Consider the following 25,444-nt stretch of genomic DNA (forward strand, 5'->3'; position numbering starts at 1 on the left):
GTTGTTTTAACAGACATGAAACTTGCGACATGGGTGACCCACGTTGCCTAGGGTTTTCTGAGATGCTCTAATTAAATTTCCACGCGGTTGCCGCCGAAACATACCTCATACACAAGGTATGGTTTTGCCACCCCCCTCTGCTTGCCCGGGCACCGTAGTCTACCACATCTCGCCCGCCGGCTTGCACCGACAAATGGGAGAGCTAAGTTATTGCCATGTGATGGTAGCTATCTTTGTCATGTATTTAATATTGTAAAATTAATCATGATAATATATTATGAAATTATCCAACAAAAAACACGTACCTAATTTATGATTTTTTTACTGTAGCCAAATCCGCAATTCTACGGTTTAGTATACAGGTAGTGCACTGGTTTTCAGGGGCAGAGAAGTGCATTTCCGAGAATTAAATTGGCAGTGCTCGCGTTTCTCTTACATTTCCACGGATGAACTACTTTTCTCACGGACGGAACATGCGTGGCAGGACCGATCGGGAACGAACCACCACTTGTGTTGTTGCTGGTATACTAACCTAGCACTAGCAGCGTGTAGAAGGCGTGGTTATGTGTGGCTAATAAAGTAAAGGATATACAGTATATTGTTAAGCGTTGACGTATCGGCATGACACCCTCTATCTTATCGCACAGGTTCACACCCCCGGCGCGCGCGGGCAATTTGCACACACTTGATCGCCCGCGCGTCACCGGGCACGTCACGCGCGCGCCGCGTTGGTTGCGAGAGAGCCGAAACCAGTGAATTCGAGACGTCGATCGCTTGACGGGATGAAACTTATCACCAGTGAATCCGGCCGACGTACGTACGCACGGAACGGCTGCGTATGCGATTACGCGCGTACGCGCGCGCGCGGTCGGCAAGTCGTCTCGCCTAGCTTGCCAGCCCCTAATTGGGCTACGTACGTACCCCGTACGTGTGGATTAGATCGGGTTGGTACTTGGTACGTTCCGTCGGCCAACGTTAACGGACTTTTTCCAGAAAGGTGGGCAGGCAGCCTGTTGGGTTCGGCGGCTCGACTGCTCCGGCGTCTTTCCGCGCGCGCGCGCGAGGCAAGGCAAGCGAGGGCGGAGACGGCAAGCCACACGTCGCCGTCGGGTCTGTTCGAGCATATGCGTGCCCCTTTCCCCATTTCCACACGTGTTCCTCGCGCTATCCACCACCACGCCCTGCCCAGTACGACTCGTCGCGATCGAGTAGCTCGCGCGTAGCGCGCACGCAGGTTAGCAGCAGTAGGCCTGAACCTAACCAGCGAGGACTGGAGTGAGTGAGTGAGGGAGTGAGTGGCCAGCCTAACACCCACTTCCTCACTGGGCTGCCGTGCCGTGGCTGTTCATCGCTGGGCGCTGGCAAGTGGCGCGGTGGTTGCATGCGCTGCGTCGTGGGCGTGGCGTGCTGGGTGAGCCACGAGCGGCCACGACGGACCGACGAAGGGGGATCTCATTCTCGTGTCAAGGAGGGTAAGGGTGGTTGCCCGGTTGGCGAGTGGCTGCTCATCTAGTTACCAATTGATTAGCCCCGATATATAAAGCGCCTACTACCTAACCTAGCAACACATCCTGTGTTCTGCGTTGCAGAATCAGGTACCTTTTCTATCTGATTCTCATCTGACCTTTTGCTTCCAGCCCTCTGCGCTGTCGCTAAGCAGACTGTACTGATTCCGAGCCTTGATTATACTTAGCGCCGACGCTCTTGTTTGGAACTACTCCCCAGCGTAGTACTATTTTCTTAAGAGGGTCTTAGTCCGGAACTATAAAACCAGCAAGGCAAGCAGCTGGGCCCAAAGTTTGGCCCACATTGTTTCTTAGTCTTAATGATCGGCCCGACCAAGGCAATCCAAATGTGCTAGTACCCTTGTGAGACTTCTTTGATGCTCACTGCTTACTCTAGTCTAGTACCAGAAGGATGTCAGAATCATAGAAACCCAGGTTTATCATTCAGTAGCAACAACCAGTACCAAATCAATGTTCACCATTATGAACTGAAAGCACATAGCAGAACCATACTAAGAATCAACCAATAACACCACAATCCCAGGACACAATTCCCCTTCAAAAACTCTACCAAGCCACCGTAGCATCCATCATGATTCATGAAGCAAGCAAACACCACCACCTTTCTTTTTGGCAAATCACCACACCACATCGAAGCACCAAATGTTTGGCATTCAGCATAGACGTACATACGTACAACCGTGAATAACCGGGAATGCTTAACTGAACTTGAACTGGTTCTTCTGTTGACATGACAACAGAAATTCAGAGATTCGGAGGACATCATCATGGCGGAGGTTTCCTTTCAGAAATTCACGACTGAGAGAGGATCCTGCCATGGTTGAGCACACATCCCAGCTCCTGAGTTGCACGACATTCATCCGCTCAGCACACCACACTAATCTGCAATATTGTCTAAAGAATTTCAGAGTCGATCCAGTAATACATGGCTAGTTAGTGAAACTCTTTTGCCACAACAGCAGCGGCAAGCAGGAGCTTGCCAACCGAAATGTGTGTGTGTGTGCGTGTGTGTGTGGGTGGGGTGGGGGGCGGAGGGGGGAGGGGTGGCAAAGTGCTAAATTTTTTCTCATGTAAGCCTTGGAAAAAATCCTTCAGTAATTCACAAAAATCAGTTTGCCTCCATATGTGAAGAAATCAGATCAGATCTGTAATCGTCTCTCAGTACTTGTCGATGGTATACAGGAGGCCAGGAGCAGATCTTACTCCCTAGCTGCGTAGCACATATGAGACTTGACATAAAGGTGTCCCAAAGATATCAACAACCACAATTTCTTTTTGGGGGGGAATCGGCAACAAACACACCTGGCCTTCTTTAACTACATATAGAAACTGATTTTTGTGACGTCAAATTTCAGTTCTCCACGATCTAGCTTTGCATTGGTGGGCATGACATATTGAAGAGATGTAGTCATCTTCAAGAGTTAGTTATTTTGTACAACAACTATTTATTCTAGGACCTTTTTTTTTTTGGGTAGAAGCTTCAAACACTGGATTTTACGGTTCCCATAACCAACAACCCTTGTGCTTTCATGCAGTACATAGTGTCACCCTAAGACTAGTGAATAGCAGTATAGTACCCGAAATGGATTCTAGTGAAAAATACGGTTGTTTTGAGGCTGATGTGATTACCTGTTGGGGATAAACATGGCACCGAAATTTTTATATAGAAACCACACTACTGATCACATGACTTTTGCATATATAAATTCAACTATTCATTTAAGTAGTACACACGGTTCACAACCATAATTTCAACAAAAGTTATGAAGCTCTTTTGCACAAATGAGTATTGAACTAGAATACCCTTGTCGATAATATTCAAGAGCAGAACTTACTCCTAGAACATATGTGCCTTGGCATGAAGATGTTTTAGAGGCATAATAGTCTAATGCCCTTGCCTATTAAACTACATATAAAAGATAATTTAGCCGCGCACACAGCCTATCACAGATTTAATGTCATCAGCGATATTCTTAGCATCCGCTGCAATACCAGCCAATCCTCTCCTTGCCAACCCAACACAGTAAAGTCTATTTTCACCTTTCCAATGATTCGGATATTCTTTGGTTGGCAGTCCATTGTCATTTAACATGCTCTCCCCATTCTGCGCCCAAAAATATCATATTGCCCTGTTAGGAGATTTGACAATTGTTGCACCAATATGAATATGACTTAGGCAAATTCAAAAATCAGTCTTAGTACCTTGAGCCACATATTTGCTGTGCTTTTGTATCCAGTTGCAAACAGAATTGCGTTAAATGGGATTTCATCCCCCGATTGAAATTTTACTATATTGCCCATGATCTTGCTAATGCTTCCTTGAACCTATAAGACGTAGAGTAAATATTATTAAATTGCCATAGTAAATCAACATATGGTAGTATATCATGTCGCTGAATATAATTACTTGGATGATGCCTCTTTTTATTAACCCAACAGTGCCAACATCAATCACAGCTGATCGACCGGTTTTTGCTTTGAGGGTCATTGGACCCATTTTTGGCATTCTGATGCCATGCCTTGATAGGTCCCCAAATATGAATTTTGTCACCATAACAAGGAGGTTATCCACTAGATTCAGGGGAAGATAGTGGGCTAGTGTCATTCCCAAGCGAATTAATTCCTTTGTCATTACATGAATCTGTAGCCACAAAATGGGTCATACATCTATTACAACATGCTAGAAATAAAGTATCATTCTAGTAGTAATAATAATAAGAATTTGTTTCCCAATGACCAAATAAAATTATGTAGTGCACATACCGGGCTTCGTATAACAATCGAAGCATTGGCACCATGGTTCGCAAGGTCGTAAGCGATTTCCATCCCAGAGTTGCCAGATCCAATGACCAACACGCCCTTACCAGAGAAGCTCTTGCCTGACTTGTATCTTGACGAGTGGATGGCCTCACCCGAAAAACTGTGAAGTCCATGGATCTCTGGAATATTCTCTGCACTATTCTCACCACTTGCCACAACAAGAAATTTTGCAATAAAATTTACTATTGTGCCCTCCGCAATGTCACAAGCCACGATGGACCAACACTTCTTATCATTGTCATATGTGGATGATTCAACGCTAGTGAGATACTTAGGTTGAATATCAAAGCGCTCCATATAGTCATCCAAGTACTTGATAAACAGGGATTTTGGTACGTATGTTGGCGCACTAGTTGGGTATGACATGTGTGGTAACTCACAGAACTCCTTTGCAAGATGCAGCTTCAAGCGGTCATATGCGCGTTTGCGCCAAAGAGACGCGCTGCAGTCCTCACGCTCGACAATGACATAAGGAATGGAGAATTGGGTAAGGCACGCTGCTGTTGCGAGGCCTGCTGGACCAGCACCGACAATCAGCACGACGACATTCTCCATTCCGAAGCCAAGATTAGATGAAGTTGTGGGATAGGGTGTGGTGGTAGGCTATGAGAACAAGAAGAGGTATTTGTTTGCTTGTTGGTCGGATGAATCTTTGGAAGAGATATATAGATGCATATGAGGTATATGTATATGCTTGTAAATTTTCGTACTTGTTCTGTTTTGTGACTAGGTTCAGATCAAGGGACGAAGAAAAAGGTAAAAAATAATTGACGCATATTACCTACTCTATCCACTTCCTCTAGAAATTGGAATGTTATAAATGTCATTTTTGTTGTGAAGTCAACATGGTACGGCATAGGTAGGAAACACAATCTTGATCGCTTACAGTTTTTTTTTTGGAAATGTACACCATATCTCTGTATAGTTGATTTGTGTTTCCTTGCTTTTCTATCGTCGTCAATGAAAAGGGAAGAGATAAAGGCTTACATGGCCGGGGTAGCCCAACACCGCAGCCCATTGATGATCCACAAGTATATGGGGTGTATCATAGTATTTTCGATAAATAAGAGTGTCGAACCCAACGAGGACCAGAAGGTGTTGACGAGCAGTTTTGATCGAGGATTCACTGTAAACACTAGCAAACAGGTTTGCAGGGGTATTTGGTATTACAGATAAATAAAGTACGAGTAAATAAAATATAGTAATAGTAATTGCAGCGAGTGGCCCAATCCTTTCTAGAGCAAAGAACAAGCCGGTTGTTTTACTTATGATGACCAAATGTTCCTGAGAACATATGGAAATTTCGTCAAGGGCTTTCGCTTCACATAGCTGAATAATCTTCAATGGTTTGGTAAGTGTTGTGTGGGTGAATCTATGCTAATGCAATACCCCATACTTGGACTAATACATACTTGTGTTTATACCTCTTGCAAGCATCCGCAACTACAAGAAAGTAATTAAGATAAATCTAACCATGACCTTAAACTTTGAGATCCAACACTCTCTCGTGCACCGGTTTCCTAACGGGGGGTTTGGGTTTCTGTCGCTCCCGCAACCCCACAATTAGTAGCCAAATACACGATGCATTCCCCTAGGCCCATAAAGGTGAAGTATCATGTATTCGACATTCACATGACACCACTAGAAGAATATCACCATAACTTAAATATCAAATCATTGCATATTACTCAACATAGTTCCACTACTAACAGCATGACTTCTCCCATGTCCTCGAGAACTAATCGAACTACTCACGAGACATCATATGGATCATAATCAGAGGTGATATAATGATGAATAACAATATAGACATAAACCTTAATTCAATGGTTTCACTCAATAGCATCAACTACAAGAAGTAATCAACACCGGGAAAGTTTCCCCTGTGAACTAGATAAGTATCAAACCCAAGATGTTATAACGGGACGGCATGGAGACGGCGGTGATGATGGTGCTGGTGGTGGAGATGATGGTGATGATGATCCCGATGAAGTCCAGCTCGATGGCGATGACGATGGCGACGATTTCCCCTCTCCGGGAAGGAATTTCCTCGGCAGAACTGCCTTCCGGAGAGCTTTTCTCTCTCTGGTTCCCTACCCCGTAGCAGCGGTGGATTATTTCTCTAGTCCCTCACTCGATCTTAGGTTTCCCGAGGGGTTAAAATACGCCACGAGGCGTCGTCAGAAGTGGGCCAGGGTGCCCAGACCATGCCTAGGCACGGCCTGAGGCTGGCCCGCGCCTAGGGATGGTCTGGCCCCCTCAGGGCCCATCTCAGCCTCCCCTTCTAGCTTTCTCCCTCATCTGGAAAATAGGATTTTATGTATCTTTGCTGGGAATTGTTGGTCTTCAGAAATATGGTGCCTTGATGGGCCTTTTTCCAGCAGATTCCTGGCTCCGGCGGTTAATTCTCCAATAATCATCATACATGCAAAAAATAGATGGAATAACATAAGTATCACCCCTAAATATGAAATGTATCAATGAATAACAGTAAATTATGATATAGAATAGTGATGCAAATTGGACGTATCAACTCCCCCCAAACTTAGACCTCGCTTGTCCCCAAGCGAAACTAAACTTAGTAAACCAGACCACGGGTTTATGGAGCGAAGTGTCGATAAACAAAATACGGACAACAAGCATCATACTTACCAATACACAAGTCATTATAGACATCAACTTCTTATATAATTCAACTTGCAATGTGTTGCGGTCAGAAACCCACCAGCGAGCAGCGACGGGCAACACAGTAGAGCCGGGAACAACTTAGGGCTGCGGCTGGCCCTGGTCCCTCCGAGCGACGGCCCGCAAAGCCTCTGGTACGCACGTCCGATGCTGGTGCAAGGGCGTGCCACCTGACCTATACCTGGTCAAGAAGGTGATGGAGATGCCTCGCTTAGTTTCCTGCATGGCATACACGTAAACATTAAATACGAGCCTCGATCGGCTCTCAGGTTATCCTGTGAATCGGCTCAAGGAGCCGATCCACCCATGATTCGTACGAGGTGCACGAATATATGGTGGTCCTGCTTGATCAAGATAAAGCTAACACGATCTACGACGATTTAGGGTTTTCACCGCATAATCGGATCATCCTACTCACGATTGGGCCTCGCGGTCACGTACGGTGATCGTAAGCCGGTCCTAGACAAGGCCTAAAAACCAACACGAGGTTGATCCTCGGAACATCCTGTCTAGGGCTAGCAAACGACACCCTACGCGTCGCTGGATCCTCCAACCCTTTGTAAGGCCTAACTATTGCAGATATTAAACTAACCCTTGAAGAACAAGGAGCAACCGTAACGGATCGGATCTACTAAATAATGATCAAGCGGGGTGCCGCCCCTACACCTAAGATAGGTGTAAGGGCGGCTAGATGTATAAGGGTTGCACTACGACAGCATATGATACGTAGAACAATGCTAACCCTAACACATCTAAGATAACTACGTTGCTCGCCATCAAAAAGGCTTCAGTACGAGCAACGCATGAACAACGAAATAAGCTTGTGCTGCCTAGATCGCAAGATGCGATCTAGGCAGCATGATGCTTACCGGAAGAAACCCTCGAGACGAAGGAGTTGGCGATGCGCCGAGATTGATTTGTGTTGAACGATGGTTGTTGTTTATTCCATAAACCCTAGATACATATTTATAGTCCAGGGGACTTTCTAACGTGGGAATAATCCCCACCGTGCACGAGACAAACTCTACCTAACCGACACGTATCCTACTATATTACAGATACACGGGCCAACTAGCCCAAACTTTGCATAACAGGCCGATTCACGTATTTCTTCCATGTATATTCTTCAAATCTATCTTGATCGCGGCCCACCTCTGACTCGGTCAAATTCTGGTGATAACACATGCCCCCCTGGTTTTGGAATTGATAATTCCAAAATCACTCTGCTTTTCCTTCGTCGGGTCATGTCGTGGCAGAACCGTCGCAGTATCCTTCATCATGATGCCTTGCCTTCTCAACTTCTCCGCGTGACCTGGCAGTTTTTTTTTCTTTTAGGCACCACTCCCTCGGAAACTGCTGTGGCATTGAATTTCCACTATATCCCCTTTTATTTAACCGCTCCGAACAGTTTACTTCCGCATCCCCTTCGCATTAGCACTCCAAAAGCCCTCCTGCGCCACCATGTCTTCTTCCTCCTCTGCTTCATCGGATCTTTCCACCCAGTCCTCCTCTTCCCGCGAGCCGACGCCGGAGCCGAACCAGGAGGAGGTCCACGCGGCGAACACCCGCCGCGCCATTGAAGCCGGGGAGGAGTCTAGCCACGACTTCTGCGTCTGGTCTGAGGACGACAAGTCCTTGACCGACGGGGAAAGTGACCTCCGCTTCCTCGCCGACGGGGAAACGGAGGAGGAGAGCGATGACGATCGCTTCTCCTGCGATGACTTCACCTTCCCCGAGGAGGAGGAGGAGGAGAAGGAGGAGGAAGAGGAGGAGGAGGACACCTCCTCCGACGAGCCGCCGGCCAAACGGTTCTGCCCCTGGCCGGGGAACCTCAGCGACTTCGACAGCGACGATGACGACGCTGACGAGGAGGATGAGGACAATGATGGCCCGGCCGGCGGCCGCTGGAGTAGCGACGACGAGCCCGCCGGGAGTAGCGCCAACAGCGGCGACGACGGCGACGACGAGGGCAGCGACGGCCCATAGATTAGGACCATTAGCATAGGATCAGTAGTAGTAGACGGGGCAATGTATCCCCTAGTACTCCCTTTTGAGAGCAATCAGCTCTTTATGTAAGAAATCTTGCTTATCAATGAAGAATTTCCCCAATTTGATTTTGCCGATTTCCCTTGAGACAATTTAGCCGATTTCCCCTCATACTGATTTTGACGATTTGTCCCCTTAGCCAATGCTTGATGAGTCGATAGCAACGCATCGGTCCTTTACAATCCATCCTTCAATTTCTTCAACTGATGACCTTGAGATCTGGTGGATAATGTAGAGTCTTCAAGAGAGCCTTTGAATTCTTCCAACCAGGCCCAATGGTCTTCTTCAAACACTCATCATTTGGTGAAGAAGGTTGCGACGAAGGATCAGCCGATGGTACCCCAATCGGCTCCTAAACAGAGCATCTACCAGGCCTGCTGCCCCCTGAGCCTTACTCAAGGCGAGAATATCGGTGAGGATGCACCAAAGCCGATCACCTTTCTTCCCTCGGAAGCCGATATATTTGCATTGCTGAACTAGCACAAAGGGTTGAAAATCCTCGACAAGAAGGTTCAGGCACCAGAATCGGCTCAAGGCAGCCGAGGAAGCTCTCATTGTTTTACTCCCTCGTGGAAGCAGAAGGCCCCACAGCTGAACTGGACTTGGTGAAGATTCGGGCTTTGAACACATAGCCAGTAGATCCTGCGTAGTTATACTAGAGTCGATGGTTGTGCATCGGCTTTGTCTCTTAGTTCTAAAGTCGATGCCCTTGCATCGGCTGTATATCGTGATGCTGATTTTTTTTTCTCTGGCCGAATTTTTCTAATCGGCCCCCAATGTTTTACTGCACACATGTTCATCTGCACATGTTCATCTGATTAGGTGCCCCCCGAGCCGAATCTGTCAGGTAACTGCAGATATCGGCTCTGTAGTTTAGCCAAGGCACTGTATTTGCACGTCGGCTTCGGTAGGACCAATGTCGATTCTTCCTAACTCATCAGCCGACGTAAAACCGCCGCCCAGTAGATCAACGTTGCATACAAGCAGAACATGTGGCGAGGATAATTTTGGCCGATTGCTGGAATCAGCCTCCATATTGATCGAAGTGTTCAATGAAGGCGTTGTGCCTTTCCTTCATATACCTTTGGGGGCCGATCCCAAGGATCGGCCTCGCCACATTTGCTCATCGGTTTGCTCTTGCTACACGGTCAGGCCAGTGGATAAGACCAGCCTAACCCTGCCCTTCATCACGTCGATGCGCTCGCAGTCGCCCAAATTGATACCTGAGAGTGGCTCTTGGCCTGCTGCTTCCCAAGCGTTCATGCCAGCCGTTGAAATTTCGGCTGAGTCATCGGCCTGGACGACCTCTACCTCATCTCCATCCCACTGTATTACGCATTGGTGCATCGTGGAGGGAATGCAACAGTTGGCGTGGATCCAATCTCTTCATAGCAGAACAGCATAGGTGCTCTTGCTATCGACGATGAAGAACGTCGTAGGGATAGTTTTCCTTCCTACGGTCAGATTCACGTTCAGAACACCTTGTGCGTCAGACGCTTGGCCGTTGAAATCGCTCAATGTCACGTTGGTCTTGATTAGATCCGAGCTAGAGCGTCCCAACCGACGTAGCATAGAGTATGGCATAATGTTGACTGCCGCCCCGGTGTCCACCAGCATCTTATTGACAGGCCTTCCATCGATATAACCTCGCAAGTACAGGGCCTTCAGATGTCTGTAGCTTCTTTCTCGTGGCTTCTCAAAGATAACCGGCCGTGGGCCGCAGTCAAGTTGTGCCACAGGTGCCTCGTCTAATCCTGGAGCACTGAATTCCGAAGGAAGGATGAACACCATGTTTGTGCCAGCCGATGTTTCATCAACGGCTTTCCTTTGCTTGGGGCGCCACTCCATTTTTTGTGGTCGACCCTCTTCATCTAAGGTTCGCTGGATTTTCGCGGCCAGATCAGGCCGCGCCTTCCTTAGCGTGTGCAGGTATAACCTTTCGGCTTCCTCCAAGCCGCGCAATCGCTGGACCCTACGCTTTTGGGAACGGCTGAGTCCATCAGGGCACCACCTTGGCCGGTGGTACCTGTCTTCTTCTTCTTCTCCCTCGTCTTCCAAATCCTCGAGATCTTCCATCCGAGGGGACTCAGCGCGTTTGCTTCGAGGCGGGAGAGGCCCTAAGCGTTGGAACACGGACACGTTGGCTGCCTCCTTCTTCTTCTGGTTACATTCTGGGCAATTGCCGATTGTAGGCAATCGGCTCATTCCTGAATCCCAGTTGTCCGAAGAAGGGACAGTCCCAGTGCCTATCTTCGTCGTCTTGCTCCCTCGATTCTTCCTTGGCACGGCGCTCGTACTCCTCCTCATCGCGATCATGCCGACGATGTCTCCTGGCGTCCCTAGCCAGACGGTCTCTATCATCATCGTCGCTGGATCGTCGGTGTTGGCTATATTGACTCACATACTTATTGAGGAGGTGATCAGAGAGAGGTCGCTGATATCTTATGTTCTGCACTTCTCCCTCTGTGACGTAGCGCTTGCCATCGTGCCGGAGCCGATCGCGTGGAGTGGCTTCCTCCGTGTCCTTGCTCCGAGAGCAGCTGCCCTCGTCTCCATCCTTGCCAGCGTGGTGTCCAGGTCCTACCATGTTGATGCTGAACGAGGATCCTGGCTGGCAACCTTCAGGGTAAGTGCACTCCACCATGTTAACGGCGGGAAAGGGGTGGGTGTCGACCTTCATGGCGTACTGGTTGAAAATCAGACGTCCTTGTTCTATCGCCATTTGGATCTGCTGACGCCACACCCTGCAGTCGTTGGTGGCATGGGAGACCGAGTTATGCCATTTGCAGTATGGCTTTCCGTTCAGCTCCTGTACCGTGGGGATTTTGAGGCCTTCGGGTATCTTCAACTGCTTCTCCTTGAGTAAGAGGTCGAAGATTTGCTCAGTTTTGGTCACGTCAAAATCGAACCCTCTGGGCGGACCTGGTGGCTTTACCCATTTGCAGGACACGGGGTTTGCCCCCCGAGTCCATTCAGCCACTGCTACCTCTTGATCTCCCACAGAGCCTTCGTCTTCATCTGCCTCAACCAGGACTACCGCACGCTTGAATTTGTCCTGGTACAAGTCCGGATGGCGCTGTTCATATGCCGACAGTTTCTGAACCATGTGCGCCAGTGAAGGGTAGTCTGCTTGGGAGGCCATGTCCTTGATTTGTGAGGCAAGGCCCACCACTGCCAACTCGACTGCTTCTTTTTCAGTCACACGAGCCGAATAACATCGGTTCCTCAGATTTCTGAAGCGCTGGATGTATTCTGCCACGGTTTCTCCACGCTTCTGACGTATTTGAGCTAGATCGGCAATGCCGGCCTCGGAAGCTTCTGAGTGAAACTGCATGTGGAACTGTTCTTCCAACTGCTCCCAAGTCCGGATCGAGTCCGGTGGCAACGAAGTGTACCACCCGAAAGCCGATCCCGTGAGGGACTGTGCGAAGAACCTCACGCGTAGTGGATCCGACGCTGAGGCCATTCCTAGCTGTGCCAAATATCGGCTCACATGCTCGATGGAGCTGGAACCATCTGATCCACTGAATTTGGAGAAATCAGGGAGCCGATATTTGGGTGGTAGCGGGACCAACTCGTATTCATCGGGGTACGGCTTGGAATAGCCGATTGTCCTCCTTTTCGGCACCATGCCGAACTGGTCCCTCAGGATCGTACTGATCTGATCCACGGTGCTGGCTGCAGGAGTCGAACTCTGAAGATTCGCCGGGGTGGCGTACTTAGCCAGCCATGTTTGCTTTTCCAGCTCTGAGCCAACTGCAGGAGCTGAGCTCTGGAGGTTCGTCGGGGTGGCATATTTAGCTAGCCACGTCTGCTTCTCAAGATCTGTTGCTGACGTTCCTCCTGCTTTCCCAGAAGTCCCTGCTGTCGCGGCCTGGTTTGTGAGCGCCCAGTTACCGCAGTCTGGCACGTATGTGCACATGTACCCGTGAGGGATCTCCTTGGGCGCCTCATGCAAGAACTGGCAGTCGCTAGGGTCACCACCGATCTTGTAGACGACGAATGCCGGTGAATTCGGCACTTCTGGTGCTGCCAACGCAAATGGCAGCGGTGGACGGGACTGGAGTGGCATCTCTCCTTGGTGTGTCCCGAGAGCTGGTCCTGACGGAGAGTACTGGTGCCTCATGATCTCCTGGATCACCCGAAGAGCGACACGCTCCAAAGTGTTCACCAGGTTCTCAGAATGGCGGTGCAGCGAGTGAGCCACCATGTAGTTGATCTCCTGACGTAGGGACCTGGTGCGTTCTTCTGACGGGGCAGACAGGTCTATTCCATCGAGCGCACCATCAGGCGAGAACTCTTTCCACCTGATGCCATGTGAACGGGTCCTGTGAAAAGAGCCGATGAGGTCGGCCTCGAGGATAGCTTTGACCTCGTCATACTTCTTCTTGAGCTCGTCTGTCAGATCCTCGTACGTGACTGGAGTGTCGTCCGCCATCTCAGATGTAGATGGCAATGTGGTTGATGTCGAAGCTTGTCCCACCGGGCGTGCCAGAATGTGTTGCGGTCAGAAACCCACCGGCGAGCAGCGACGGGCAACACAGTAGAGCCGGGAACAACTTAGGGCTGCGGCTGGCCCTGGTCCCTCCGAGCGACGGCCCGCAAAGCCTCTGGTACGCACGTCCGATGCTGGTGCAAGGGCGTGCCACCTGACCTATACCTGGTCAGGAAGGTGATGGAGATGCCTCGCTTAGTTTCCTGCATGGCATACACGTAAACATTAAATACGAGCCTCGATCGGCTCTCAGGTTATCCTGTGAATCGGCTCAAGGAGCCGACCCACCCATGATTCGTACGAGGTGCACGAATATATGGTGGTCCTGCTTGATCAAGATAAAGCTAACACGATCTACGATGATTTAGGGTTTTCACCGCATAATCGGATCATCCTACTCACGATTGGGCCTCGCGGTCACGTACGGTGATCGTAAGCCGGTCCTAGACAAGGCCTAAAAACCAACACGAGGTTGATCCTCGGAACATCCTGTCTAGGGCTAGCAAACGACACCCTACGCGTCGCTGGATCCTCCAACCCTTTGTAAGGCCTAACTATTGCAGATATTAAACTAACCCTTGAAGAACAAGGAGCAACCGTAACAGATCGGATCTACTAAATAATGATCAAGCGGGGTGCCGCCCCTACACCTAAGATAGGTGTAAGGGCGGCTAGATGTATAAGGGTTGCACTACGATAGCATATGATACGTAGAACAATGCTAACCCTAACACATCTAAGATAACTACGTTGCTCGCCATCAAAAAGGCTTCAGTACGAGCAACGCATGAACAACGAAATAAGCTTGTGCTGCCTAGATCGCAAGATGCGATCTAGGCAGCATGATGCTTACCGGAAGAAACCCTCGAGACGAAGGAGTTGGCGATGCGCCGAGATTGATTTGTGTTGAACGATGGTTGTTGTTTATTCCATAAACCCTAGATACATATTTATAGTCCAGGGGACTTTCTAACGTGGGAATAATCCCCACCGTGCACGAGAAAAACTCTACCTAACCGACACGTATCCTACTATATTACAGATACACGGGCCAACTAGCCCAAACTTTGCATAACAGGCCGATTCACGTATTTCTTCCATGTATATTCTTCAAATCTATCTTGATCGCGGCCCACCTCTGACTCGGTCAAATTCTGGTGATAACACAATGAGTAAGGAGTCACTAAATAGAAGTGCATAGAGGCAATCATAATTGATGATGGCAAACTTTCGTTCTTGGTCAGAGAACAATTAACAAATTGTACTTATCTTTCGACCAGAGTCTTTATATTAGAGCGTATTGCAGAAATCACATGCTCAATCATTTCAATCTCTTTTCAATCATAGATAGCTTTCAGAGTTATATTCATTCAGATAAAAGTATTGTGCTACACAAGGAAGAATAAAAGAGAGGATTGAATGGATCAACATATATAAATGGTTGGATCACAACAACTCAAATGCTTGCTTGAGGTAGAGGGAAATAGGTTTACTAACTCAACATAAAAGTAAAATAAAGGCCCTGCGCGGAGGGAAGCAAGATTAATCATGTGCTAGAGATTTTTGTTTTAAATGCAATAGGAGTGTTGAATATATATATTTTTTAGAGATATGCATGTCTATGTCAACGAATGGCATCAAACAATCTATCATCCTTTCATATAGTGACCTCAAGAGCGGCTCCCATGTAGATCTCCGTTGCACACCATTATTTAGGATCTCTCTAGTACATAATGTGCGGAGCATTGTTTGTTTATTTATTTATTTTATATTTGGGATGGGCACCCAGCGCCTTGCTCTTTTTGCAAAATGAAGGACTTAGCACATTATTCATGCTAGTCACGAAATGAAGTCATGAAAAGACAATAAACTATTTAATCCTTCCTCATGAGTTAAGAACAAAACACAAAATAGGTAGTAATGTTAGAAGGTTTAAAGGTAGCACATAAGCAACTAACTTTGGAGTGGCAGTGAAATACCACATATAGGTAGATACGGTGGACACAAATGGCATGAGTTTTTGGTTCATGGTTTGGATGCACGAGAAGCATTCCCTCTCAGTACATGTCTTTGGCTAGCAAAGTTGGGTAGCAAGCATAAGAGTTGAGCAAAACAAAAACAAAAATATACATATGATAGAAAACAACCATGCAATCTTCCTTGGAAGTACAAACGATTCAATCGTAAGAATATTAAACTTATGAGCCAACAAGAAAGAAAGATAAGGGAGATAAAGAATCTCACGCAGGAAATAAATCTTGCGGAAAGCACCATGGCAAATGTCCCAGATTACATCGACTGGTCTACACAGAGCATCTTGTTTAGCAGGGCCGATCATCCGATGTATGTAGTTGAAGCACAAATTGGGAGGGTTCAATATGAGTAAAGTATTCATGGACGGTGTAAGTGGACTAAATCTGATATTCGCAAGTACAGTTAAAAACATGGGCATTACAGTCGACATGCTGCAGGAGTCTGACACTTGTTTTCATGGCATTATTCCAACTTCACCAGCATATCCCCTTGGCAGAATTTCATTGATTGTAGTCTTTGGGAATTCAGATAATTTCAGAAAAGAAAGGATCAAATTCGAGGTAGTGAATTGGGAATCGCAGTACCACGCTATCTTGGGGAGACCAGCTTATGCCAAATTCATGGCTGTACCGCACTACGCGTACCTCAAACTCAAGATGCCAGGTGAATGGATCGTAGCGAACAAGAGGGGGGGTGAATGGCGCTACGTCAAGTTTTAGCCCTTTTCAATTTTTAGTGCAACGGAAGGTAAAGGTGATAGATTTAGCGATAGCGGTGTTCCTACAATGATCCTAGGACAAGTGCAACAAGCAAAGGAATCAACAAGATAGTAAGAGTAAGGAGCGAGACAACCGGAGGGCGCGGAGACGAGGCGAGATTTGTTTCCCGCAGTTCCTTCCACAACAGGAAGTACGTCTGCGTTGAGGAGGTGCTAGTCTCACACAAGAGACTAGACGGCCACACCACGAAGGAAGGCCTCACCTTCTTCCTCGAGAGAGCTCCACGAAGGTGCTCCCCTTCTCCACTAAGGCACCAATCGAGGCGGTGATTTCTTCACAAGGTTGGGGCGTGCTCCACACCAAGGAGGCTCCCAACGACCTATGGGGCTGGTACATTGTAACGGCCCCGGGTAGCACCCCTAATAGATTTTGTCTGTTCTTTTCTTTTCATGCATCATCATGTCATTTGCATCATATCATCCATGTTTTGACAAAACAAAATTATTTTATAAAACCCCCTTGTCTTCTCTTTTAAGTAAAACCTTAATCTCCCTCTCTCATAAATCTTATTTTATAATTAAACTTTTCCGACAAATAAATTTTGAATATAAAGGTGTTTTGTTTTGTTTTACAAATAAGGTAAATATGTTGAAAACCAGTTTTGAATCTCACTCTCGTATCTAATTCAAATTCAAAACTGAATAGGTTTTCGAATTCAAACAGTTTTAAATAAAAACAAAAAAGAAAAACCCTCCTCTCTCCCTTGGGCCTCTCTCTCTCCCCTGGCCCAGTTCTTCCTCTCTTTTCCTTTCAGCCCAAGTCCAGCCCACCTCTCCTTCTCCTTCCCAGCCCATACCCCTTCGGCCCGTACCCCTTCGTTCGTTGTTTCCCTTGTCGTCTTCCCTCGAGAGAGAGAGAGCACGCACATGGCCTGACCCTCCTGTGGTCCTCTCCCTCTCAACCACCACCGCGCCACCACCTTCCTCCCCTTTTTATTCCGCATCCGAGGCACTCCAGGAAACCCTAGCCCTTCTCCCTCCCTCGCGCCGCCTCCCTTTCCCCCTCACGTTCTCTTCTCTCTGTAGGAAAACGAAGGGGAAAACCTCACAATACCGCACCTACCTCGCCATGGCGCCGCCGCTGCAGACCATCCCCCGTCGTTCCGAGGGCACCGGCGGATGCGCCTCGTCGTCCTCTTCGTCTGGGTACAAGGAATTTCTTCGGGAGGCCCTCAGTCGAGCACACGGTCGCCGATTCCGCGCGGTGGTAGCCGCGCTCCGGCGATGATTGCGGCCATCTCCGACCTCCCCCTCCGTTTTCGAGCACACCAGCACGCTCCTGGTATCATCCCCGTCCTCCCGAGCCTCTCCTCTCTCTTCATCCCGCTCTATGTCGACTTGCCGGCGTTGACGCCGTTTTTCTACCGCAGGACCTCGCCGGCGGCGTCTCTCCGGTGGTTCCCCGGCTCCAACTTCGCCTCGTTCAGCCTCCCCTTCGACTTCCGCTTCGAACGCGCCATCCCGCAGGTCCCGGTTCGCCCTCAATCGGCAGATCGATGCTCGACCTGATCTGCCTCCGCCGTGGATGCACAAGTTCGTCCTCGTCACTGTTTGCTCAAGTCGCACCGCGCCCTTCTTTTGACACGTTCAGAAGCAGTGGCACAGTGGTTAGTTGCTAGCTACCTCACACATGAGATCCTGTGTTCAAATCTCCAATCTGGCTAATTAAGCCATCTTTTTGTTCTATAATTCTCTGAATCAGATCTAGCGCCTGATGGGCCTTGATCCAGTCCTCCGACGCAGCCCATCTCCCCGTGCGCCCAGCTCCTATCCGCCGCCGCTTGCAGGCCAGGTTCGGCCCAGTTCCTATGTGGAGCCTTTTTCTTTTATGTGTTTGCATGTAATGGTTAAATCCATATCTTTTGAACCCTAATTCCAAATGCAAAGTGTTATATATGAATTTTGATCAGAAAAATGCAAGGATCATGAATATGCGATCCATTCATCTGTTTGCATCCCGCATCATGTCGTGACGTAATAGTTTATGCATGTTCACCTTACATATATGCGGAGTATTTCGGAATTCCAATTAGGTCTTCCCCGGTCCGTTTAAATTTGAAGTAGCGCACCCTTTCCATGATATGCCATGCTAACAATCACTTAATTTTGGCGGTAGTAAATGCAACTCCAACCTAATTTGCTCGTCCGGGGTTCCGACTCCGATTAATTTGGATAATTGCATTGCACCATCTTTGCCATGTCATGCATATCATCTTGATCATGCTGGATCTTCTTTATCCGTAGTAGTAAGACTTGCATCCGTTGATTGTCCAGCATTTGCTTCTTCCCGGATAGGATCGCGAAGTGGTGTGGTGAGATACGACAAGTTCTCCGGATGTTCCTCGGCAAGCTTTAACAGGCAAGCATTTCCCCTATACTCCTGCCCCTGCAGAAGTCGCTCACCTATTTTATTTTGCCTTCTCCCTCATGCTATCCTTAAGTTGCGTTCTTGTCACGTGTCCTTTCCACTTGTTACCTCAAGCAGCCCATATTGCCACCATCACCTCCTACGGCTATTGTTTGGTTATCGGGTCTGCCTTGCGAGTCGTAGTGCATGCTAGTGCTGTTTATATCTCGTTACCGTTGTTGTTATCTTCTCGGGTTATGTGTTGGGAAGAATCATGGTTACTTAAGTTGTTGATAATTGTTTAGCGGAGGCATCGGTGGGTCAGCTGCTCGTTTTGTGACGGCTCACTTGTGTTTCCTAAATATCTTAGGACCCCGAGTTCTTGTTATCTGTTCCGAGACTGAGCGCTCTAACCACACGTGGGTATGCTTACCGGGTCTCCCCTCAACCACTGCCGGAATCTACAACTTTGTCCAGTGGCCACAACTAGTTTGGATGTTTGTTTTGTTTCTCCCGGGCGTGCAAGCTTGTTTCTTTGTGGTCAGATGATATGATATTACTTTTGGGGAAGCCATGTTGCCTTGTAACCCCGTTGTCTCTTGCACGTCCGTAGGTGCGGCACGTATTGTTAAGAGGTCATCCTCTAGTGGGCTCTGATCCTCTTAGCCGTTCTCGCAACAGCTAGGTCCGCGTCAGAGTTCTGATCGGGCTCTGAAACGGGTTAACTTAGTTAGGTGGCTTCCTGGACATTGTTGTCGTGAAGGAGAGTGCGAGTCGTGATATCCACCTGTCGCAAGTGGGTTGAGCGTGCGTGTGGGCACATTTGGGCACCCCTGCAGGGTTAGAATCTTATCGATAAGCCGTGTCCGCGGTTATGGATGACTTGGAGCTGTATGACTCGACCATAGACAACTTACACCTGTTGTTTCAATACTAATAACTTGCGTAGTAAGATAGAACAACTTAAATAATAAATGGTTAAAACTTGACAACCGTGTGAGTACCTTTGTAAGTACCTCTTTGCGAAGGGGGAACACATCGGCTGTGTTATGTTTGCAGAGTATAGAACTGTTAGTTTATGCGCTCTCTCATCTTCTCTGATTAGACGACTGTTGTAGAGTGTCTCTATAGGTTTTTAGTGCTTGCGCGCTGCCGCTTCACCCCACCATTTGCCTATGACGTTCCTCTTGCGTTCTCTAAGTCCCCTGCGTGCCTCAAGTACAAAGGACGACTGGTTGACGAATGCTTATACGTCTTGAAGTCTTGTTAAGTACGAACCCGTACTTATTGCTGCTTCTACGGGATATAACCGGGCAGGTATGAAGATATGTTCGATGAAGACGACGTTAGCAAGGTTACCCTTCCGGCTTGGCCTGGGCAGGGTTATGGACGCCACTGGTTATCTTCAGGACTCTTAGTCCAATTTGTATCTTGTCCGTACTCGGATGTATCCGATCTTTTGTATGATTTGGATCTTTGTATTGTATATTTGTATCTTGACTCGTTGGATTCGTTGTTGTAATGTATGTTTCTTGTGGGCTCTATTGTATTCCTGTTGTAATGTTACCGCTCGTGTTAATTCCTCTGGCATCACGTGTGTGATTTGTCGCGCACGTCGTGTTGGAGGGCGTCTCTGAATCGATATCGTGCGGATTTCGGCGGGATCGCTGGAATCCTCAGGATACCGGTTCCGGGGCGTCACAAGTCCACTTCTTCCAAGATTCCACAATAGGAACTCTACCACCAAGATCCACTAAGGACCACCAAGCTAGCCTCCATAGGTCCACTTCTTCCAAGATTCCACAATAGGAACTCTACCACCAAGATCCACTAAGGACCACCACGAATTGGTGAACTTTCTCTCGGTAGAACGATAGATCGGGGTCTCCTCCACCACTCCTCAAAGTATGAGCAAGATTGGTTGGATGGTTGGGGAGATCACCTCAGTTTGAGCTCAGCAACAATGGAGGAGAGAGAGAGAGAGAAGAGCTAAAAATGAGCTGGGGAAGAAGGGGCCTTTTTATTGGTCCACTCAAATCCAACCGATATGTGTTGTTTTGGCCTAAGCGGTACTACCGCTTTTGGGAAGCGGTACTACCGCTCTGAGTTCGAATCCCCACAGAACTTGTCCACATGGATACAGAGCGGTACTACCGCTCACGGTACCGCTTGAGGTACCGCAATAGGGTCCAGACCTTACTGGACTCAAGGCGGTACCGGAGCGGTACCGAAGCAGTACTACCGTAATGAGTTATGGTACTTGAGCGGTACCGTGGGTGGTACTACCGCTAGCAAGCGGTACTACCGCTCATGGTACCGCAAAGGTACCGCCACTTGTACTGTGAGACAATATCGTGTGCAATCCTCAGAGCGGTACCTCAGAAATAGCTTTTTCCTCTTTTCCTCTCCTACCATGTTACCTCGTGACACACACACAAAACCAGAAAGCCTAAGAACTACGCTTCAGTCTTCTGATCAAAATGTGTTCGACGAGGGCACCGTACACCTTGCAAACCTATCAAGGACAATCTTTGTGCACGGTTAGAATTATTCGAGTGTTGTTATCAAAAACACAAAACAAGGGATATAGATCTTGCTCTTACAATCTCCCCCTTTTTGGTGTTTGATGACAACACACGAATTTGCAATAACTCATAGGATATTATATAAGGTATTTGGTTTGCAAGAGTAGACGAAGCTCCCCCTAGATGTGTGCATATCTAGAATATGCATTGGTATACAAATGCACACATCCTAGAGAGAAACTCCCCCTAGATTCTACAAACCAAGCACAAGTGCTAAGAAGAACATATGACAAGATCATATAGCACAAGCACACTATGGAGGCAACTATAAGTGCATATAGGAGAGTTTGGGTGAAACTTTTCATACCTTTGCCTTGAGAAAACCCAAACTCATAATAAGTGCCTCCATAAGATTGATGTAGCCAATCAAGGGATAAATAGTGAAAACCATTAGGCTACGAACGATTAAGTCTTAATACAAATCGGGGGATTGGGAGATCCACAAATAGAGTAGCAAGCATACATACGAATAAAGTTCCAAATAACTAGGGGAAAGAATTTGATGCCAAGGCCGAAAGAACCAAAATGAAGCACCAAGCCCTTGGCATCCCCATGAAAATTCCTGTCCTAATAGATCAACTTCCCCCCTTTGGCATCGAGACACCAAAAAGGGAGAAGAAGCATACTAACGCCCCAAGGGGATCACTCGTCATCATCATCCTCGTCCTCGTCATCATCATCCTCGTCACCCTCCTCTTCGACATCTTCCTCCTCTTCATCTTTGCCTTCATCATCGTCGTCTTCTTCTTGAGCAAGACCCTAGCCATGAGGTGGTGGAGAGGGACGAACAATGTGCTCGGGGATGGAGTCCTCGGAACTTGACCAAGTAAGCTTGGACTTCCACTCACCGGGAGGAGTGATGTTGTCCTCGGAGCCCTCGGAGATAGGAAGCTGCATATGCCTCATCATCGCCTTTTGGCGTTGGCGGATCTTCTTGTTGTCATGGTGAGCTTGATACATCCTATCTTCAAGGTCCCTCTTGAAGCAAAAGGACTTCTTGAGGCGAGCGGTGAGCTTGGCGAAGAGGCCCTTGGTCTTGACGGAGTTGGGCACGTAGTTGGAGTCATCACTATCGCCTTCCTCGTCCTTGTCCTTGGGAGCCCCCTTGCCGTACCTTGGAAGGTCATGGTTCTCGACAAGAGGACTCTTCTCCTTATGGATAGTGATGTTGGGGCGGCATGATACGTCCATTTTGCATCACTATTTTATATCATAATTTACTGTTATTCATTGATATATTTCATATTTAGAGGTGATACTTATGTTATTTCATCTATTTTGCATGTTTCATGGATATTGGAGAATCGCGCACCAGAGTCAGGATTCTGCTGGAAAAAGCGCCGTCAGAATGCAATATTTCGGAAGATCAACAATTGACGGAAATTATACTAAAAATCCTATGTTCCCAGAAGACAAAGAGAGCCAAAAGGAGGAGCCGAGGAGGGCCACCATGGGCCCCCCCATAGGCCGGCGCGGGCCCAGGCCTGGCCGCGCCGCCATGTGGGGAGGAGGCCCACAACCCCCTCTGGCCTCTTCTCCTTCGCGTACTTCTTCGTCCCGAAAACCTAAGCTCCAGAGGATAGTCGCGAAGAGTCACAGCCGCCTCTGCGGGGCGGAAAACACCAGAGAGAAAAGAGCTCTCCGGCAGGCTGAAATCTACCGGGGAAATTCCCTCCCGGAGGGGGAAATCGACGCCATCGTCACCGTCATCGAGATGGACATCATCTCCATCATCATCACTATCATCTCCATCATCATCACCGCCATCTCCACCGCTGCACCTCGTCACCGCCGTAACAATTAGGGTTGGATCTTGATTGTTTGATAGGGGAAACTCTCCCGGTATTGATTTCTACTAGTTATTGATGCTATTGAGTGAAACTATTGAACCAAGGTTTATATTCAGATTGTTATTCATCATCATATCACCTCTGATCATGTTCCATATGATGTCTCGTGAGTAGTTCGTTTAGTTCTTGAGGACATGGGTGAAGTCTAAATGTTAGTAGTGAATTATGGTTGAGTAATATTCAATGTTATGATATTTAAGTTGTGGTGTTATTCTTCTAGTGGTGTCATGTGAACGTCGACTACATGACACTTCACCTTTATGGGCCTAGGGGAATACATCTTGTACTCGTTTGCCAATTGCGGGGTTGCCAGAGTGACAGAAACCTAAACCCCCGTTGGTATATCGATGCAGGAGGGATAGCAGGATCTCAGAGTTTAAGGCTGTGGTTAGATTTATCTTAATTACTTTCTTGTAGTTGCGGATGCTTGCAAGGGGTATAATCACAAGTATGTATTAGTCCTAGGAAGGGCGATGCATTAGCATAGGTTCACCCACACAACACTTATCAAAACAATGAAGATTAATCAGCTATATGAAGCGAAAGCACTAGACTAAATTCCCGTGTGTCCTCAAGAACGTTTGGTCATTATAAGTAAACAAACCGGCTTGTCCTTTGTGCTAAAAAGGATTGGGCCACTCGCTGCAATTGTTACTCTCGCATTTTACTTACTCGTACTTTATTCATCTGCTACATCAAAACCCCCTGAATACTTGTATGTGAGCATTTACAGTGAATCCTTCATCGAAACTGCTTGTCAACACCTTCTGCTCCTCGTTGGGTTCGACACTCTTACTTATCGAAAATACTACGATACACCCCCTATACTTGTGGGTCATCAAGACTATTTTTTGGCGCCGTTGCCGGGGAGTGAAGCGCTATTGGTAAGTGGAATTGGTAAGGGAAACTTTTACTGTTCGTGCTGATTTTATTTCTGCCTGTTGCTATAATTCATTATGGAGAGATTTTCTCTTGAATTTTTATTTGGAAAATCTACTACTACTGCAAAGGTAGTGGATGAGGCGCCAGGTGAGAAAGAGGTTCCATACAAAATACCTATGAAAATTATTGAACGTGTTGTGGATAACCGCTATGAAGGGGATGGAACTGTCCATCCTGGTGATCATTTACTCTTCTTACATGAATTATGCGGTTTATTCAAGTGTGCAGGTATTGCTATGGATGAAGTTAGGAAGAAACTATTCTCTATATCGCTGTCTGGTAAAGCGGCGCATTGGTATAAATTACTGAATAATGGGGATTCTCTTGAATGGAATGATATTGTGCCCCTATTTTACTCAAAGTTCTATCCTCCAAGTGAAATTCACAAAGACCGGAACCGCATATATAATTTCAGGCCTCATGATGGAGAGAGTATTGCCCAAGCGTGGGGGAGATTGAAGTCTTTAATGCTCAAGTGCCCCATTCATGAGCTTCCCGGTAATATTATCATTGATAATTTCTATGCAAGACTTTCTTTTCAAGATAAGACCTTGCTGGATACTTCTTGTTCTGGATCATTTGCACGCAACAAAGAAGAGTTTAAAAGGGACCTTCTTGATCGGATTCAGGAGAATACTGAAGGATGGGTGAACGACAAAGGTAGAGAGTCAGGTATAAACTATGATTATAAATGCATTGAAACTTTTATGGATACTGATAAATTTCGTAATATGAGTGCTACTTATGGTCTTGATTCTCAAGTAGTTGCAAATCTTTATAAAGGTTTTGCCTCTCATTATGAATTGCCTAAGAAGAATTTTGATAAGTATCATGAACCGTATAAAGATAAAATTTATTCATCTATAAATAAATGTGTTGTAATTGAAACTGTTGATCATGTTCTTCCTGAAGCTTATATTGAAAAAACTCCTTTCCCTGCTAAAATGAAGGAGTATTCTGTTATAAATAGTGCTGTTAATAAAAGTGAAAAGAAACCTGTAAAACCTGAAGAGGAAATAAAGGTTGAACCTGCTGTTGCAATAGTTAAAGATCTTGTGACTGAAAATGTGGAAGATGGTCATATTATTTTATGTGAAGATGCTTCTAATATTGTTTCACATCCTAATAAGTCTAGGAAAACTAGTGTTCCTATGCTCTCTGTTAGAATTGGTGATCATTGCTATTATGGTTTATGTGATATTGGTGCAAGTATTAGTGCTATTCCTTATGAGCTTTACACGGAGATCAAGCATGAAATTGGTTCTTGTGAACTTGAAGATATTGATGTGGTTATTCGGCTAGCTAATAGAGAAACTATCTCTCCAATTGGTATTGT

The 25,444-nt window shown here is 47.1% G+C and overlaps 1 protein-coding gene across 1 annotated transcript; it reads right to left on the reverse strand.

Moving 5' to 3' along the window:
- Window positions 1-3,450: 3,450 nt before the first annotated feature.
- Window positions 3,451-4,901, reverse strand: LOC127348398 (probable indole-3-pyruvate monooxygenase YUCCA10). Its single transcript, XM_051374438.2, has 4 exons — window positions 4,290-4,901; window positions 3,934-4,167; window positions 3,729-3,851; window positions 3,451-3,630 (listed from the first exon to the last, which is right to left on the reverse strand). The coding sequence occupies exons 1-4, from the start codon at window positions 4,899-4,901 to the stop codon at window positions 3,451-3,453; spliced, it is 1,149 nt and encodes a 382-aa protein (XP_051230398.1).
- Between the last annotated feature and the right edge of the window lie 20,543 nt (window positions 4,902-25,444).

The sequence above is a fragment of the Lolium perenne genome, chromosome 4 (genome assembly GCF_019359855.2).
Source record: "Lolium perenne isolate Kyuss_39 chromosome 4, Kyuss_2.0, whole genome shotgun sequence".
NCBI classification, from domain to species: Eukaryota; Viridiplantae; Streptophyta; class Magnoliopsida; order Poales; family Poaceae; genus Lolium; species Lolium perenne.

Excerpts from the sequence above, each read along its gene's own strand:
- LOC127348398 (XM_051374438.2), bottom strand. The coding sequence starts at position 4,901 with ATGGAGAATGTCGTCGTGCTGATTGTCGGTGCTGGTCCAGCAGGCCTC. Across the intron at positions 4,168-4,289 it reads CGATTGTTATACGAAGCCCG|ATTCATGTAATGACAAAGGA; the intron begins GTATGTGCACTA and ends TTGTGGCTACAG. Across the intron at positions 3,631-3,728 it reads CAGCAAATATGTGGCTCAAG|AATGGGGAGAGCATGTTAAA; the intron begins GTACTAAGACTG and ends TTTTGGGCGCAG.